This window comes from Ornithorhynchus anatinus, chromosome 4 (genome assembly GCF_004115215.2).
Source record: "Ornithorhynchus anatinus isolate Pmale09 chromosome 4, mOrnAna1.pri.v4, whole genome shotgun sequence".
NCBI classification, from domain to species: Eukaryota; Metazoa; Chordata; class Mammalia; order Monotremata; family Ornithorhynchidae; genus Ornithorhynchus; species Ornithorhynchus anatinus.
The window spans coordinates 37551192-37565542 of record NC_041731.1 but is presented as its reverse complement, the minus strand read 5'-3'; the positions used below and the strand labels follow the sequence as shown (position 1 = coordinate 37565542).

The following is a 14351-nucleotide window of genomic DNA, read 5'->3' as shown; positions in this document are numbered from 1 at the left end:
GAATATATTCCATTTAAATCGATGCCTGTTTACTTGTTTTGATGTCTGTCTCCCCCTTTCTAAACTGTAAGCCCACTGTGCTTTATTGCTTCATTGCTGCATTGTACTTTCCAAACACTTAGTACAGTGCTCTGCACACAGTAAGCACTCAATAAATACAATTGAATGAATGCTTTCTCCTAGAGCAGAACAGATTTCTCTGGGACACTCTGCTGAATTGAAAAGGGAATGCACTTCTTTTTTCAGTTGAAATGCAGAGTAACCTGCCTGAGGGATAGATCTGACTGGCCCTGCAGGGCTTTCCTCTGCTCCGGCAGCAAAACCAAGGCTGATGGACCAACAGCATAACAACAATAACAATAATAATAATGATAATGGTATTTGTTAAGCACTTCCTATGTACCAAGAACTGTTCTAAGCACTGGGGTAGATACAAGTAATCAGGTTGTCCCACGTGGGGCTCACAGTCTTAATCCTCATTTTACAGATGAGGTCACTGAGGCACAGAGACGTGAAAGTGCCTTGCCCAAGGTCACACCGCAGACGAGTGGAGGAGCGGGGATCAGAACCCACATCCTCTGACTCCCAGGCTTGTGCTCTTGCCACTAGGCCAAGCTGCTTCTCATGATTCTGTGAGGCCGCTTGTGGATTTCGGCCGCTTCTGTGTGTGTTACCCTTGGAGCTGTGTGGAATCCAGAGAGCAGTTCCCTCTATTAGAGAGAGGAACAGAGGTGGGGGGAGGGGTTTGTGTGAGGGGTGTGTGTGAGGGTGTGTGTGAGAGAAAGAAAGAGAGAGAAACAAAACAAAACCCCCCAGCTCTCCCAAGTCTCAGGGAAGATTTGCAGCTGGCCGGAAAAACAGGCGGCTGGTCAGCTTGGCAACATTTCTTGGAGCTTTCTCAATCTCCCTGGCAGCCAAGCGTGGGGAGAGAGAGGAGGAGGAGGAGGAGGAAGAGGAGGAGGAGAAAGAGGAGAGAAGTCAGAGTGGCCCTCAGGAGAAAACACCAGACTGGAACGGAGAGGGTACAGGAGATAGAAATTTGAAGGGCTTTCCTCTAAATAGGTAAGTTTCCCAAACGCCCAACACTGTTTGCTCAGCTCTCGGCAGGCTGTCTTCCCCCCCGGGATCCTCTGCCCGGCCGGAGAGAGGGATTGCGTGTCTGCTGCCCAAGCACACTGCTGTTGCTTCTGCTGCTGCTGTTCCGCCGGGGCTTGTTCTGGGGTTCGGAGTTTCTCGGAAAGGAAAAAAGTTGGAGAGAAGAAGGACATGAGCTGCAGGACCCCGGACTGTGGGAAAGCAGGGTCTGAGAGTTGCTCTGTAGGGTCACCAGTGCCATAAAGTTGGCACAGCTGGAGTGCAGCGTAGCAGGAACAGCAGTCGGGACCTGTAGCGGAACTCAGGGCTCTAGAGAAAGGACCATAAGAGGCTGGCTGGGGTGAGAAGGGCATAGTGAGGGAGGAGAGAGAGATCCATCATTCTTGGGAGCCGGTCTCCCCCATGGGAACGGGGACTCAGCTGGGTTCCTGCACTCTGCCCAGGGGGCAGGAGACAGACTGTAACCAGGTGTGTGGAGAGTCAGAAGAGACAGGGGAGAGAAGCCCAGGTCCCACTCATTCCTGCTAACCTCTGGCTCTCGGGGAAGGGGGCACAATGTACCTGGTTAGTAGAGAAGCCCCGGAACTGGGGTCCCCTCAGAAGCCTCGGCCAAAGTAAAGCCTCTGGGCCCCTTCCCATGCCCTTGACACGTCCCGCTGCCACAAGGCCGCTGCCGAAAAGGAAGCAGGCAGATAGACTGGGCTCTCAGCCCAGAGATCCAGGAGTTATCAGGGGACAGCCAATGGAGCTTTGGTACTGCCAGCCCACCAGGTCACAGCCCACCAGAGGCAAACAGGGATCCTGAGGGAGGCGTGCCGGGTTAGTCCCGAAGTGGGCACAGAGAGGGTTTCCTGAGGGGGATTCCCCTGCACCTCCCCCCTCTCCCATCAGGACTCTCGACGGCCCCACGTCCTGCTGAGACCCCAGCCATCCGGTGGAACTCGGAAGCCTCGGGAAGCATCCTCCCCTATGGCCTCCCTGAGCCGCGCTCTCCGGGCTGTGGCCTCCCGCCAGCCCCTGGCCACCCGGAGATGTCTTCAGCAGAGGCTGTTCAGCGGGGCAGCGGCCCCGACGTCAGAGAAGAGCGTCCCCTACCAGCGGACCCTGAAAGAGGACAGTCCCCCTACCCAGGGCCCCACCAAGCCACTCCCCAAGTCAGCCGACGTGGTGGTGGTCGGCGGGGGCAGCCTGGGCTGCCAGACGCTCTACCACCTGGCCAAGATGGGCCTGACCGATGTGGTGCTGCTGGAAAGAGATCGCCTGACCTCTGGGACCACCTGGCACACGGCAGGTAGGCAGGTGTGACTCTGCCTTGGGCACCGTGGGCACTCTGGCCACTCTCCTGAATGGAACTGGGGGTACTCTGGGCTGGGTGGAGGGAGAGAGCAAGCCAGAGCACGTACACACCGCATCGCTGCTTGCTTAGACAGCCAAACTGACTTGATGAGTGAAGATTTGTCAGTCAACATGGAACTGAACTCTGGGTGCGGAGCCCTGGGCTGGGCACCGAGGGGAGGCCCGGTCCCCGCCCTAGAGGAGCTGACATTCTGAAGGAGAAGTCACGACAGGCAAGCACACAATTAGAGGAAGCACTGGGGACAGATTTAGAGGCACATTTAGTGTCGGGGGGGCCGGTCAGGTAGGGATAGTGAGTCAAGCACTGCCTCTGTCCAAGGAACACAGCACTTCCAACCATAAAGCATCAGGAAACTATCTGCCCATATTGTAGATGGGCAGACTGAGATTCAGGGTGGCTCAGAGAGGGGGAGGGGCAGCTGTATTAGTAGTAGTAACTGTATTGTGTAGACTATAATAATAATAATGATAATGTTGGTATTTGTTAAGCGCTTACTATGTGCAGAGCACTGTTCTAAGCGCTGGGATAGACACAAGGGAATCAGGTTGTCCCACGTGGGGCTCACGGTCTTCATCCCCATTTTACAGATGAGGGAACTGAGGCACCGAGAAGTGAAGTGACTTGCCCACAGTCACACAGCTGACAAGTGGCGGAGCCGGTATTCGAACCCATGACCTCTGACTCCAAAGCCTCTTTTCACTGAGCCACCCTGCTTCCCAATATGAGAATCAGCATGGCCTAGGGGAATGAGCATGGGCCTGGGAGTCACAGGACGTGGGTTCTAATTACAGCTCTGACAGTTGCTTGCTGTATGCCCTTGGGCAAATGACTTACTTCTCTTTGCCTCAGTTTCCTCAACTGTGAAATGTGGATCCAATGCCCATTTTCCCTCCTACTTAATAATAATAACAATGGCATTTGTTAAGCGCTTACTATGTGCCGAGCACCGTTCTAAGGACTGGAGTAGATACAAGGTAATCAGGTTGTCCCACGTTGGGCTCACAGTCCTCATCCCTGTTTTACAGATGAGGTAACTGAGGCACAGAGAAGTCACGTGACTTGCCCAGAGTCACACAGCTGTTCAGTGGCAGAGCAGGGATTAGAACCCACAACCTCTGACTCCCAAGTCCGTGCTCTTTCCACTAAGCCACGCTGCCTCTCTTACTTCTTCATACTTAAACCATGAGCCTCCAGTGGAACAGGGACTGTGTCCGACCTGATTGACTTGGTTCTATCCTAGCGCTTAGATCAGGGTTTGACACATCGTAAGCCCTCGACAAATATGATAATAATAATAATGATGAGCTTTTGAAGTACACAATAAACAAGTGACATATTTCCTGACGACAAGGAGCTTACACACTGAGGTGCCAGACAAACATAGTAGGCAAGCTTTTTCAAATGTTCATTCGAATTCTTATTATGATTATTCCATAAACACTTAAAACGTATTGTCAGCCCTTGGTGTCAGGATGATCGACAACCATTTGGAGCATGATTCTAGGGCATACTCGAGAAACATCTAGGGAAACGGAATAGAAATATCAGTGCTGTTCACTGCACTTCTTTTAAATTTGACCTATCAAAAAGATCAGAGGTCGTGGGTTCTAATCCCGACTCCTCCACTTGTCAGCTGTGTGACTTTGGGCAAGTCACTTCCCTTCTCTGTGCCTCAGTTACCGCATCTGTCAAATGGGGATTAAGACTGTGAGCCCCATGGGGGACATCCTACTTGTCTTGTATCTACCCCAGCGCTTAGAACGGTGCTTGGCACATAGTAAGCGCTTAACAAATACCAACATTATTATTATTACTTAAGTGCTGTTGATAGGTATACAGTGAGTTACTATGTAAGGGCTAGGGATGGTTGATGGGTTTATATATCTTGGGAAGCTGGGTATTAATCAGGAAAGACTTCTTGGAGGAAGTGGGATTTTAGGAGGGCTTTGAATATAGGGAGAGTTGTAGTTTATTGGATTTGGGAAAGTAGAGAGTTCCAAGCTGGATGAACTGTGTGCGTGAGGGGGCAGAGGTGTGAGAATGAAGAGATCAGCACAGACTAGGAGAAGCAACATGGTCTAGTGGATAGAGTGCAGGATTGGGAGCCAATAAACCCATTGTGGGCAGAGATTGTCTCTCTTTATGGCTGAATTGTACTTTCCTAGTATTTAGTACAGTGGTCTGCACACAGTCAGCGCTCAGTAAATACAATTGATTGAAAAGGACCTGGGTTTTAATCCCAGTTCTGCCACTCGTCTGCTGCGTGACCTTCGGACAAATCACTTCACATCTCGGCCTCATTTAACTCACCTGTAAAACGTGGATTAAGACTGTGAGCCCCATGTGGGACTTGAACTGTGTCCAACCTGATTACCTTGCATCCACCCCAGTGCTTAGAACGGTGCCTGGCAAATAGTAAGCACTTCACAAATACCTTAAGAAAAAACAAAACAAAAAACAAAAACAGGAGAGGTTTGGGGAGTAGCGAATGAAGAGAGCAGAGATGTAAGATGGGGAACATTTGTGGATAAACTTGAAGACAGAGGGGGACGGCCACACAACAGGTCCGCCAGGGAGTGGAAACTGGGACCCCAGAGCCCCCGTCACCTGCTAACGTGGGCAGGGGAGAGTATTTTGCAGGCTGGGGGTGGGCCCGGGTCTCCAGCCCTCTGTCTGCCTGTGCCCCTCAGGCCTACTGTGGCAACTCCGCCCCAGTGACGTGGAAGTGGAGCTGCTGGCACACACACGCCAGGTGGTGAGCCGCGACCTGGAGGAGGAGACGGGCCTGCACACAGGCTGGATCCAGAACGGGGGTCTCTTCATCGCCTCCAATCGCCAGAGGCTGGACGAGTACAAGCGCCTCATGTCGGTGAGGACTTGGCCTCCGGTGGGCTTTTCATGGTGAAGATACTGGAAGTAAAAGCAATCCCCAGGGCCTCAGTCACATGGCTGCAAGTTGGCTGTGGGCAGGGAACGTGTCTGCTAACTCTGTCGTGTTCTCCTAAGCACTTAGTACGGTACTCTGAACATAGTAAGCTCTCAATAAATACCACCGATTGATTAATTGGTGGGGAGGGGAATGGGAGAAGGGGGCTTGGAGCTTCAGAAAAGCTGGGTGCCACCTGGGGATCCTCAGGCCCTGGCAAGGCTTCAAAGGGGCTCGCGGGACTTGGTAATTTTCCAGGGTTCAGCTGTGCCTTCTTTTGTCTTGTCCCCAGCTCGGGAAAGCCTATGGGGTGGAGTCCTACGTCCTCTCTCCTGCAGAAACCAAGGATCTATACCCGCTGATGAATGTCGATGACCTCTACGGAACCCTCTATGTTCCCAAGGATGGCACCATGGACCCAGCGGGGACCTGCACTACCCTCACCCGGGCTGCCACAGCCAGAGGAGCCCAGGTAGGGAGGTGGGGGGTCTGGGCTCCATCATACCAGCAGGTGCCAGATGATAAACGTGGCTCTGCTGTTGTGCAGATAAGCAAGAAGTAGATGGTCTCAGAATCCTCGACGAAGCACATATCCAGAGCAAGTAGCACGTAGGTGGGAAACGTATCTACCAATTCTACTGGCATTGAACAATCCCTAGTGCTTAATACAGTGCTATGCACACAGTAAGTGTTCCATTGATTGATTAATGCGATCACTCATTCATTTATTCAATAATATTTATTGAGCGCTTACTATGTGCAGAGCACTGTACTAAGCACTTGGAATGTACAGTTCTGCAACTGATAGAGACAATCCCTGCCCCATGACGGGCTCACGGTCTAAACCGGGGAGACAGAAAGCAAAACAGAAAAAAACAAAAATAAGACAACATCATCAAGATAAATAGAATCAAGGGGATGTAAACCTCATGAACAAAATAGATAGGGTAATAAATAATATATACAAATAATATATGCAAATGAGCACAGTGCTGAAGGGAGGGGAAGGGGGAAGAGCAGGAGTGGGGGGGAGGAGAGGGGAGCAGAGGGAAAGGGGGGCTCAGTCTGGGAAGGCCCCTGGGAGGAAGTGAGTTCTCAGTGGAGGAGGTGAGCTCTCAGTATTATTATGAAGCAGCCTGGTCTAATGGAAAGAGCACGGTCCTTGGAGTCAGAGGACCTGGGTTTTAATACTCAAACTACCTTCCCTTGATGACCAAAGTGATGCTCTCAACACCACCTCCTCTACTGACTTGAATGCATCACTCACTCCCCTATCCTTTCGTCAATCTCATACCTCTAAGCCACATCCCTGGGCCTGAGGTGCCGCTGGTCAGGCCTGTTCAGGCCTGTTGTCTCTGTCTTCCCCGTCGATGTCCAGGTCATCGAGAACTGCCCCGTGACTGGCATCCGAGTTCACACGGATGACTTTGGTGTGCGGCGGGTCACAGCTGTGGAGACCCAGCACGGCTCCATCCAGACGTCCTGCGTGGTCAACTGTGCAGGTGAGCCAGCCACCCGCCCCTGCCTGACCACTTAGTATGGAAGACTGGGGCCGGGGGGGGAATAACAGGGGTGGGGGCTGGGGCACCTGAACAGGGGAGGGATCAGAGTCTTTCCCTAAATTAGGAGGTGGGAGGGAGGAAGGGAGGGGCAAGGGTGCAAAGACCTAGGACACTCAACATCTCCCTCAGCACTTGAGTCACTGTGGTTCGACTAAATTTCTTCTTGTTCACAGGAAGGAGAGCATAATCCATCTACCTGTAGGCAAATGAACTTGGTCCAGGGGGCTGAGATGGAGCGGTGGGGTTTAAAGAGGGGAGAGCAGATTGTTTGATCGATAAAAAGGGCAGGCGGTGGCTTGGGAGGAACCGGCCAGGACTGAGGCCTGAGAACCCCCAGTAACTACACAGACCCTCGGAGCCATTTTCTTGACTTGGAATCAAAGGCTTGAAGCAATAAATCAGTAGGATTTATTTGAGTCCTTACTATGTGTAGAACATTGTTCTAAGTGCTGGGGAGAGTACGATGCAATAGAGGTGGTAGACATGATCCCTGCCCTCGGGGAGCTCACATATGAACCCTTGCCTGCCTGAGGGGGCTGTAATTTAGAGGTACTTCTTTTCGAGGGGAAGGGACAGATCTGCGGGCAAAAGGCAGCTTCCCCCAGGCTTGGTGCCTTAGAGGGGGGGGGGGTACCAGGCATGAGATGACCCCTATTTTACCCTTTTCTCATTAGTCCTGGCTAGAGTCCTGGCTTGAGAAGCAGCATGGTGTAGTGGAAAGAACATGGACCTGGGAGTCAGAAGGTCATGGGTTTTAATCCTGGATCCACCGCTTGTCTGCTTGGTGACCTCAGCCAAGTCACTTCACCTCCCTGGGCCTCAGTTCCCTTATCTGTAAAATAGAGATTAAGACTGTGAACCCCATGTGGGACAGGGACATTCCAACCCGATTTGCTTGTATCCACCACCAGAGCTCAGTATAGTGCCTGGCCCATAGTAAGCACTTAATAAATACCATTATCAATGTTATTATTATTAGAGTGGCGGGGGGGCTGTTCGGACCTGGTCTGGGAGTCCCTAAGAGCTTGTGTTCTGCCGACAGGTGTGTGGGCGACCTCTTTGGGGCAGATGGCTGGAGTGAAGGTGCCTCTGGTGGCCATGCACCATGCCTACGTGGTGACCGAGCGTATCGATGGGATCCAGGTGGGTGTAAGGCTCTGGGGGGGGGGGGGACAGGAGGGAGAGAAGGAGTTTGCAGCTGGGAGTCCTCGACTCTGGGGCCCAGGTGAGAGAGATATGGTTGAAAAAGTCTCCGGACAGTCATTGGAAAGTCACTAGTGGCCTAGTGGAAAAACCAGAGGCTTGCGAGTCGGATGACCTGAGTGCTAATCCCAGCTCCATCTCTTGTCTCCTATGTGATCTTGGGGAAGTCACTGAACTTGTCTGTGCCTCTGTTACCTCATCTGTAAAATGGGAATTCAATACCCGTTCCTTCCCCTCTTAGCTTGTTATCCCCGAGACAGGGACCGTGTCCAACCTGATTATCTTGTGTCTGACACAGCGTTGAGTACAGTGCCTGGCATATATAACGCTTAACAGGTACCCTAAAAATGAAGCAAACCTGCCAACCAGATGCCCAGCTTGGAAGTATGTGCAGACGCCCTCCAAAGGAGGAAGTAGCCTGCCTGAAGCGGAACACCACGGTTGCCATCCAACCAGTGAGATGACGTCAGCGAAGGAACAGAAACAAACATGTTTCTGAAGAAGGAGTTTATTGGCTTAGGTTCTTAGCTCTGACTGTTCTTGCCCTTAAATGCACCCAGAAAGAATAACTGCCTCCAGCATTCTCCCAAATCCAGGACTCCTATGTGGCAATCATAATTCCTCAAAGTTGGAGGGCGTTTTTTTATTTTCCAAAGTACTTTCACACTGATTATCTAACTCTTTCTCTACATTATTCATTTGAGGTAGGGAGAAGCAGGTATTACCCCTAATTCATAGATGAGCGAACGGACACACAGAGAGGTGACGTGACTTTCCCAAGATCACGCAGTAGACGTTCGGCAGAGAGGGGATTCATTCATTCATTCAGTAGTACTTATTATGTGCAGAGCGCTGTACTAAGCGCTTGGATTGTACAGTTCGGCAACAGACAGAGACTATCCGTGCCCAGTAACGGGCTCACAGTCTAAACGATGAAAACCCAGGTGCCCTGACTGGACCCCCGGTCACATTGCTTCCCTATCAGGCCGACGAGCTCCACCTCAACCGTCCAATCCTATATGCGTTATGGTTCTAACAGTAATACTAACGATGGTATTTTTAAAGTGCTTACTATAGGCCAAGCACTGTTCTGAGCGCTGGAGTCGCTCTCTGTGGCCACCCCTCTCCCCACACCACACTGACCCCTCTCCCGACACCACAGTGACCAAAAGAAGTGTTCATTCATTCAATAGTATTTATTGAGCGCTTACTATGTGCAGAGCACTGTACTAAGCGCTTGGAATGGACAAATCGGCAGCAGATAGAGACAGTCCCTGCCCTTTGACGGGCAAACAAAAAGCCCACTCCCCTCGAAGCCACTAGAGGTCTCTGATGCCCCACAATGTGCTCATCACATTGTGATGATGCTAAGGGAAATTCCCACAGAGAGGGTTCATATTTTCTGTTTCTTTCTTCCCTTTTCCATATACCTGCTCCAGGGCTGCTATTGCTCTAAGAAAAACTCCCCGGTCCAGTTCATCTTGTTCTTCCAACAACAGTGGCACTGTTAGGCTGGGATATCGCTTACGCCCCTACTTTCTCCAATAGAGAATAGCCCAGGCAATCAATCGCTCAATCAATAGTATTTATTGAGCACTTACTATATGCCGAGCAGCGCACTAGGTGCTTGGAAGGGCACAACAGAATTAGCGGACAGGTTCCCTGCCCATAACGAGCTTACAGTCTAGAAGGGGAGACAAACATTAATTTAGATAATTTGTAATATATGTACGTCAGTGCTGTGGGGTTGGGGGTGGGGAGGGTATCAAATGTTCAAAGGTTGGAGATCCAAGTGCACTGATGACACAGAAGGAAGAATGATCTGAGGAAAAGAGAGCTTAATCAGGGAAGGCCTCTTGGAGAATAATGCTCTGAAGGTAGAAAGAGTGGTGGTCTGGCGTATATGGAGGAAGAGGGAGTTCCAGTCTAGGAGGAGGATGTGGGAAATTGGTCGGCAGTGAGATAGACGATATCGGGGCACAGTGAGTAAACTGGCGTTAAAGGAGTGGAGTGTATGGGCTGGGCTAGGAGATCAGTGAGGTGAGAAAGGGTGGGGCGAGTTTATTGAATGCTTTAAAGTCAAATGGTAAGGAGTTTGTGTTTGATGCGGAGATGGATGGGCAACCACCAGAGGTTCTTGAGGAGTGCGGAGACATGAACTGAATGTTTTTGTTGATAAGTGATTCATGCAGCAGAGTGAAGTATGGTCGAGAGTGGTCAGGAGCTAGGGAGGTCAGCGAGGAGACAGATGTAGTAATGTTGGCATTTGTTAAGCGCTTACTATGTGCAGAGCTATGTTCTAAGCGCTGGGGTAGATACAGGCTAATCAGGTTGTCCCACGTGAGGCTCACAATCTTCATCCCCATTTTCCAGATGAGGTAACTGAGGCCCAGAATGAGGTGACTCGCCCACAGTCACACAGCTGACAAGCGGCAGAGCCGGGAGTCGAACTCCTGACCTCTGACTCCGAAGCCCAGGTTCGGGCTGGGCCACTGAGCCACGCTGCTTCCCACGTAGCAGTGAAGGTGGGATAGGATAAGTGCTTGGATCAGCAAGGTAGCAGTTTAGAAGGAGAGGAAAGGGCGGATTTTAGCCATGCTGTGAAGGCAGAACCTACTAGATCTCCAGTTCTCAAGCATGACCCTACCTCTGGGAGTGGGGGCTTCTTAGGGAGTCTGAGCCCCTGAGGAGTTGGATGGAGGGTCAGGTTGGTCCATCCCCTCTCTGCCTCCCGGCAGGCAGCCACACCTGGTCCCATGAGGCGAGTGTGTCCCGACTGCCTCCCCTGTGGGATCTGTCTGATTCCCTTCTCCTCCGATGGCTGGCCTTGGGTGGGTCAGGCAGCAGCCAGACCTTGAGCTTCCACCTCCGTCTTCTCCGGAGGAGCTCCTAGTTCCCCAGAAGCTGGGTCTGGACCCATTTCCCTGGGGAATCAACCTCCCCTCTGGCCCCGGTTCGCCCTCCCCCGACCCCCCATTCTCCCGAGCTGCCCAGCCTCCTCTGCCTGTTTTCAGGGCAACTGGACAGGTGTGAAGCCAGCCGGCGAAATCTCAGATCACACCGGCTTCGTTCTCAGGCCTACCGGGAGGACCCGAAAGTTGTCAGAATGGCGGAGTGATGGACTGTTGAGTGGTATTGTCGGCTCTCATGCTCGTTGTGGACAGGGAATGTGTATGTTATATTGTTATATTGTCATATTGTACTCTCCCAAGCACCTAGTACAGTGCTTTGCACAAAGTAAGTGCTCAATAAATATGACTGACTGACTTCTTTCTAGGGATGGCCAAACCAGACATTATCTATTCCAGTCAATCTCTTCAGCCCTGCTGAGCCCTGGCTGCTTGTAACGGCCCCACTGACTCTACCGGAGGTACGGTGGCCTAGTAGAAAGAGCGTAGGTCTGGGAGTCGGAGGACATGGCTTCTAATCCTGGCTCTGCCACTTGCTTGCTGAGGGACCTTGTGCAAGTCATTTATCTTCTCAGCACTTAAAACAGTGCCTGGTACATAATAAGCAATTTTAAATACCACTATTATTGATTATTATTCTCTGTGCCTCGGTTTCCACACTTGTAAAGTGGGGATTAAATGATGTTCCCTCCTATTTGGTCTATGAACCCCATGTGGGACAGGCACTGTTCTAACCTGATTATCTTGTATGTCCCCAGCATTTAGTACAATGCTTGGCACATAATAAGTGCTTAATACTTATTAAGAGAAGCAGCATGGCTCAGTGGAAAGAACCCGGGCTTGGGAGTCAGAGATCATAGGTTCGAATCCCAGCTCTGCCACTTGTCAGCTATGTGACTGTGGGCAAGTCACTTCACTTCTTACAGTTCCCTCATCTGTAAAATGGGGATGAAGACTGTGAGCCCCACGTGGGACAGCCTCATTCCCCTGTATCTACCCCAGCGCTTAGAACAGTGCTCTGCACGTAGTAAGCGCTTAACAAATACCAACATCATTATTATTATTATTATTACTATAACTATTTTTATTATGCTCATCAATAAAACCAAACACACCGCACCAAGGGGGCATTCCTGGTGAATTCTGATGCTGGGAGATTTCTTGGCACTGGCAATGGGTGAACTTGGGGGCATCAAACTGGTCACCAGGAAGTGTAAGTTTCCTCGGGGCAGGGACAATGTCATTTGCTTGGTTTGTAATTCCTAAGCATTTCATATAGCACACTGAAGTCAGTCAATCAGTCATAATTATTGAGCACTACTGTGCACAGAACTCTGTACTAAACGCTTGCGAGAGCACAATATAGAAATCATAATAATGATGGAATTTGTTCATCACTTATCACGTACTAAGCACTGGGGTAGTTACAAGCAAATCAGGTTGGACACAGTCCCTGTCCCACTTGGGGCTCACAGTCTCAATCCCCATTTTATAGATGAGGTAACTGAGGCCCAGAGAAGTGAAGTGACTTGCCTAAGGTCACATAGCAGACAAGTGGCAGAGCCAGGATTAGAACCCATGACATTTTGACTCCCAGCCCCATGCTCTATCACTACGCCATGATGTAAAAGACACATTTCCTGCCCACAAGCAGCTTTCAGTGATGGCCAGTCATGTCATTGTGGTCGTGGGCAGGAGGCTCAGGGAAACTCTGGTTATCTCCTGGGCTGGGGACTGCTTAATTGATATCTTGAGCGGGGAAGTGGGTTTCTACCCCAGCGCACAGTGTGTCACACACTCTCCACCTCAGGCTGTACTCTTCCAAGCACTAGGTACTGTGCTTTGCACACAGTAAGCGCTCAGTAATACGATCGAACGTATGAATGAATGAATGCTCAAGGGCCCCTCTCTTCTTCCCCTCTCTATTTTTAGAACATGCCAAACGTTCGCGATCACGATGCCTCGGTCTATCTCCGTCTCCAAGGTGATGCCCTCTCTGTGGGTGGTTATGAGTCAAACCCAGTATTCTGGGAGGAGGTGAGTGATGCACGGGGAAAAGAGCAGGGAAGAGAAGCAGCACGGCTTAGTGGATAAAGCACGGGCCTGGGAGGCAGAAGGACCTGGGCTCTAATTCCGTCGCCTCCACCCACCTGCTGTGTGACCTTAGGCAAATCACCTACCTTCTGGGGGCCTCAGTTATCTCATCTGAAAAATGGGGATTAATACCTTGAGTCTCATGTGGGAGAGGGATTGCGTATAACCTGATTAGCATGTATCTACCTCAGGGCTTAGAGCAGTGCCTGGCACATAGTAAGCGCTTAACAAATGCCGTGAAAAAAGAGCCCATGGAGGATGAACGCCAGGGGAGCAGGCTCATCTCTCAGCTTGCCTGCTGGAGCCACCTGGATGAAAACTTTGCAGGAAGGCTGAGAGGTGGGAGCTGGAGCTGGGGTCTGGGGCATCCACTTTCACCTTCTGCTGGGCTGCTGCTGGTCTTCAGAAGTATATTTTCCGGCTCCCACCACCCAGAATGTGTCGGACATTCATTTCCACGCAACGACTCTTCCCCTGCAAACCCGGGTTCCCTGTCCCAGTGGACCACTTGGAGATCCCAAATAAGCCCCATTAATTTTAAGGCCCAGACTGGTATTTATTGAGCACTTATTGATTATAGAGCACTGTACTAAGCTTTTGGGAGAATACAGCAGAGTTGGAAGACACAATTCTTGCCAGCAAGGAGTTTACCAAGTTTCACCACACCTCCTTTTCAGGCATCAAACAGATGTCTATCCCACGAGTGACTTAATCCCACGTTCTCTCTCCTTTCCTTTTCCCCAGGTGTCGGATAAGTTCGCCTTTGGCCTCTTTGATCTGGACTGGGACATTTTCACCCAGCATATTGAAGGCGCAATCAATAGAGTCCCAGTGCTGGAGAGGACTGGGATTAAGTCCACTGTCTGTGGACCAGGTAATCAAACATTCAGTTGCGGGTATTTATTGAGCACTCACTGCGTGCAGGTAACTGTAGTAAGCGCTTGGGGGAAGTGCAGAAAGCTAGAGTTGGTAGGCATGATTCCTACCCAAAAGGAGTTTACTGTCTAGGTGAGGAGACATATGCTGCCATTTCCCTTATATATAAAATTTGTTTGAAAGTTTACTGTTTTGTATATGTGTTGTGGTGCTGGGGTTGGGGTGGATATCGAAGTGCTTAAAGGGTTCAGATCCAGGGCTTAAAACAGTGTAAGCATTGAACATAGTAAGCGCTTAACAAATGCCATAATTATTATCCAAGTGTGTAG

At 50.7% G+C, this 14351-nt stretch overlaps 1 protein-coding gene across 2 annotated transcripts in view; it reads left to right on the top strand.

The window, feature by feature from the left end:
* Nucleotides 1-852: 852 nt before the first annotated feature.
* SARDH (sarcosine dehydrogenase) overlaps nucleotides 853-14351 on the top strand; it is a 94286-nt gene continuing 80787 nt past the window's right edge. Inside the window, exons 1-8 of one of the 2 annotated variants that reach the window (XM_029063127.2) lie at nucleotides 853-1062; nucleotides 1987-2386; nucleotides 5143-5321; nucleotides 5671-5850; nucleotides 6757-6880; nucleotides 7983-8083; nucleotides 12985-13089; nucleotides 13891-14020. In XM_029063127.2, the coding sequence (XP_028918960.1) occupies nucleotides 2065-2386; nucleotides 5143-5321; nucleotides 5671-5850; nucleotides 6757-6880; nucleotides 7983-8083; nucleotides 12985-13089; nucleotides 13891-14020 (1141 nt within the window). In that variant the 5' untranslated portion in view covers nucleotides 853-1062; nucleotides 1987-2064. The remainder of the gene's footprint in view (nucleotides 1063-1986; nucleotides 2387-5142; nucleotides 5322-5670; nucleotides 5851-6756; nucleotides 6881-7982; nucleotides 8084-12984; nucleotides 13090-13890; nucleotides 14021-14351) is intronic. The other variant, XM_001505570.5, reaches the window with a different exon arrangement.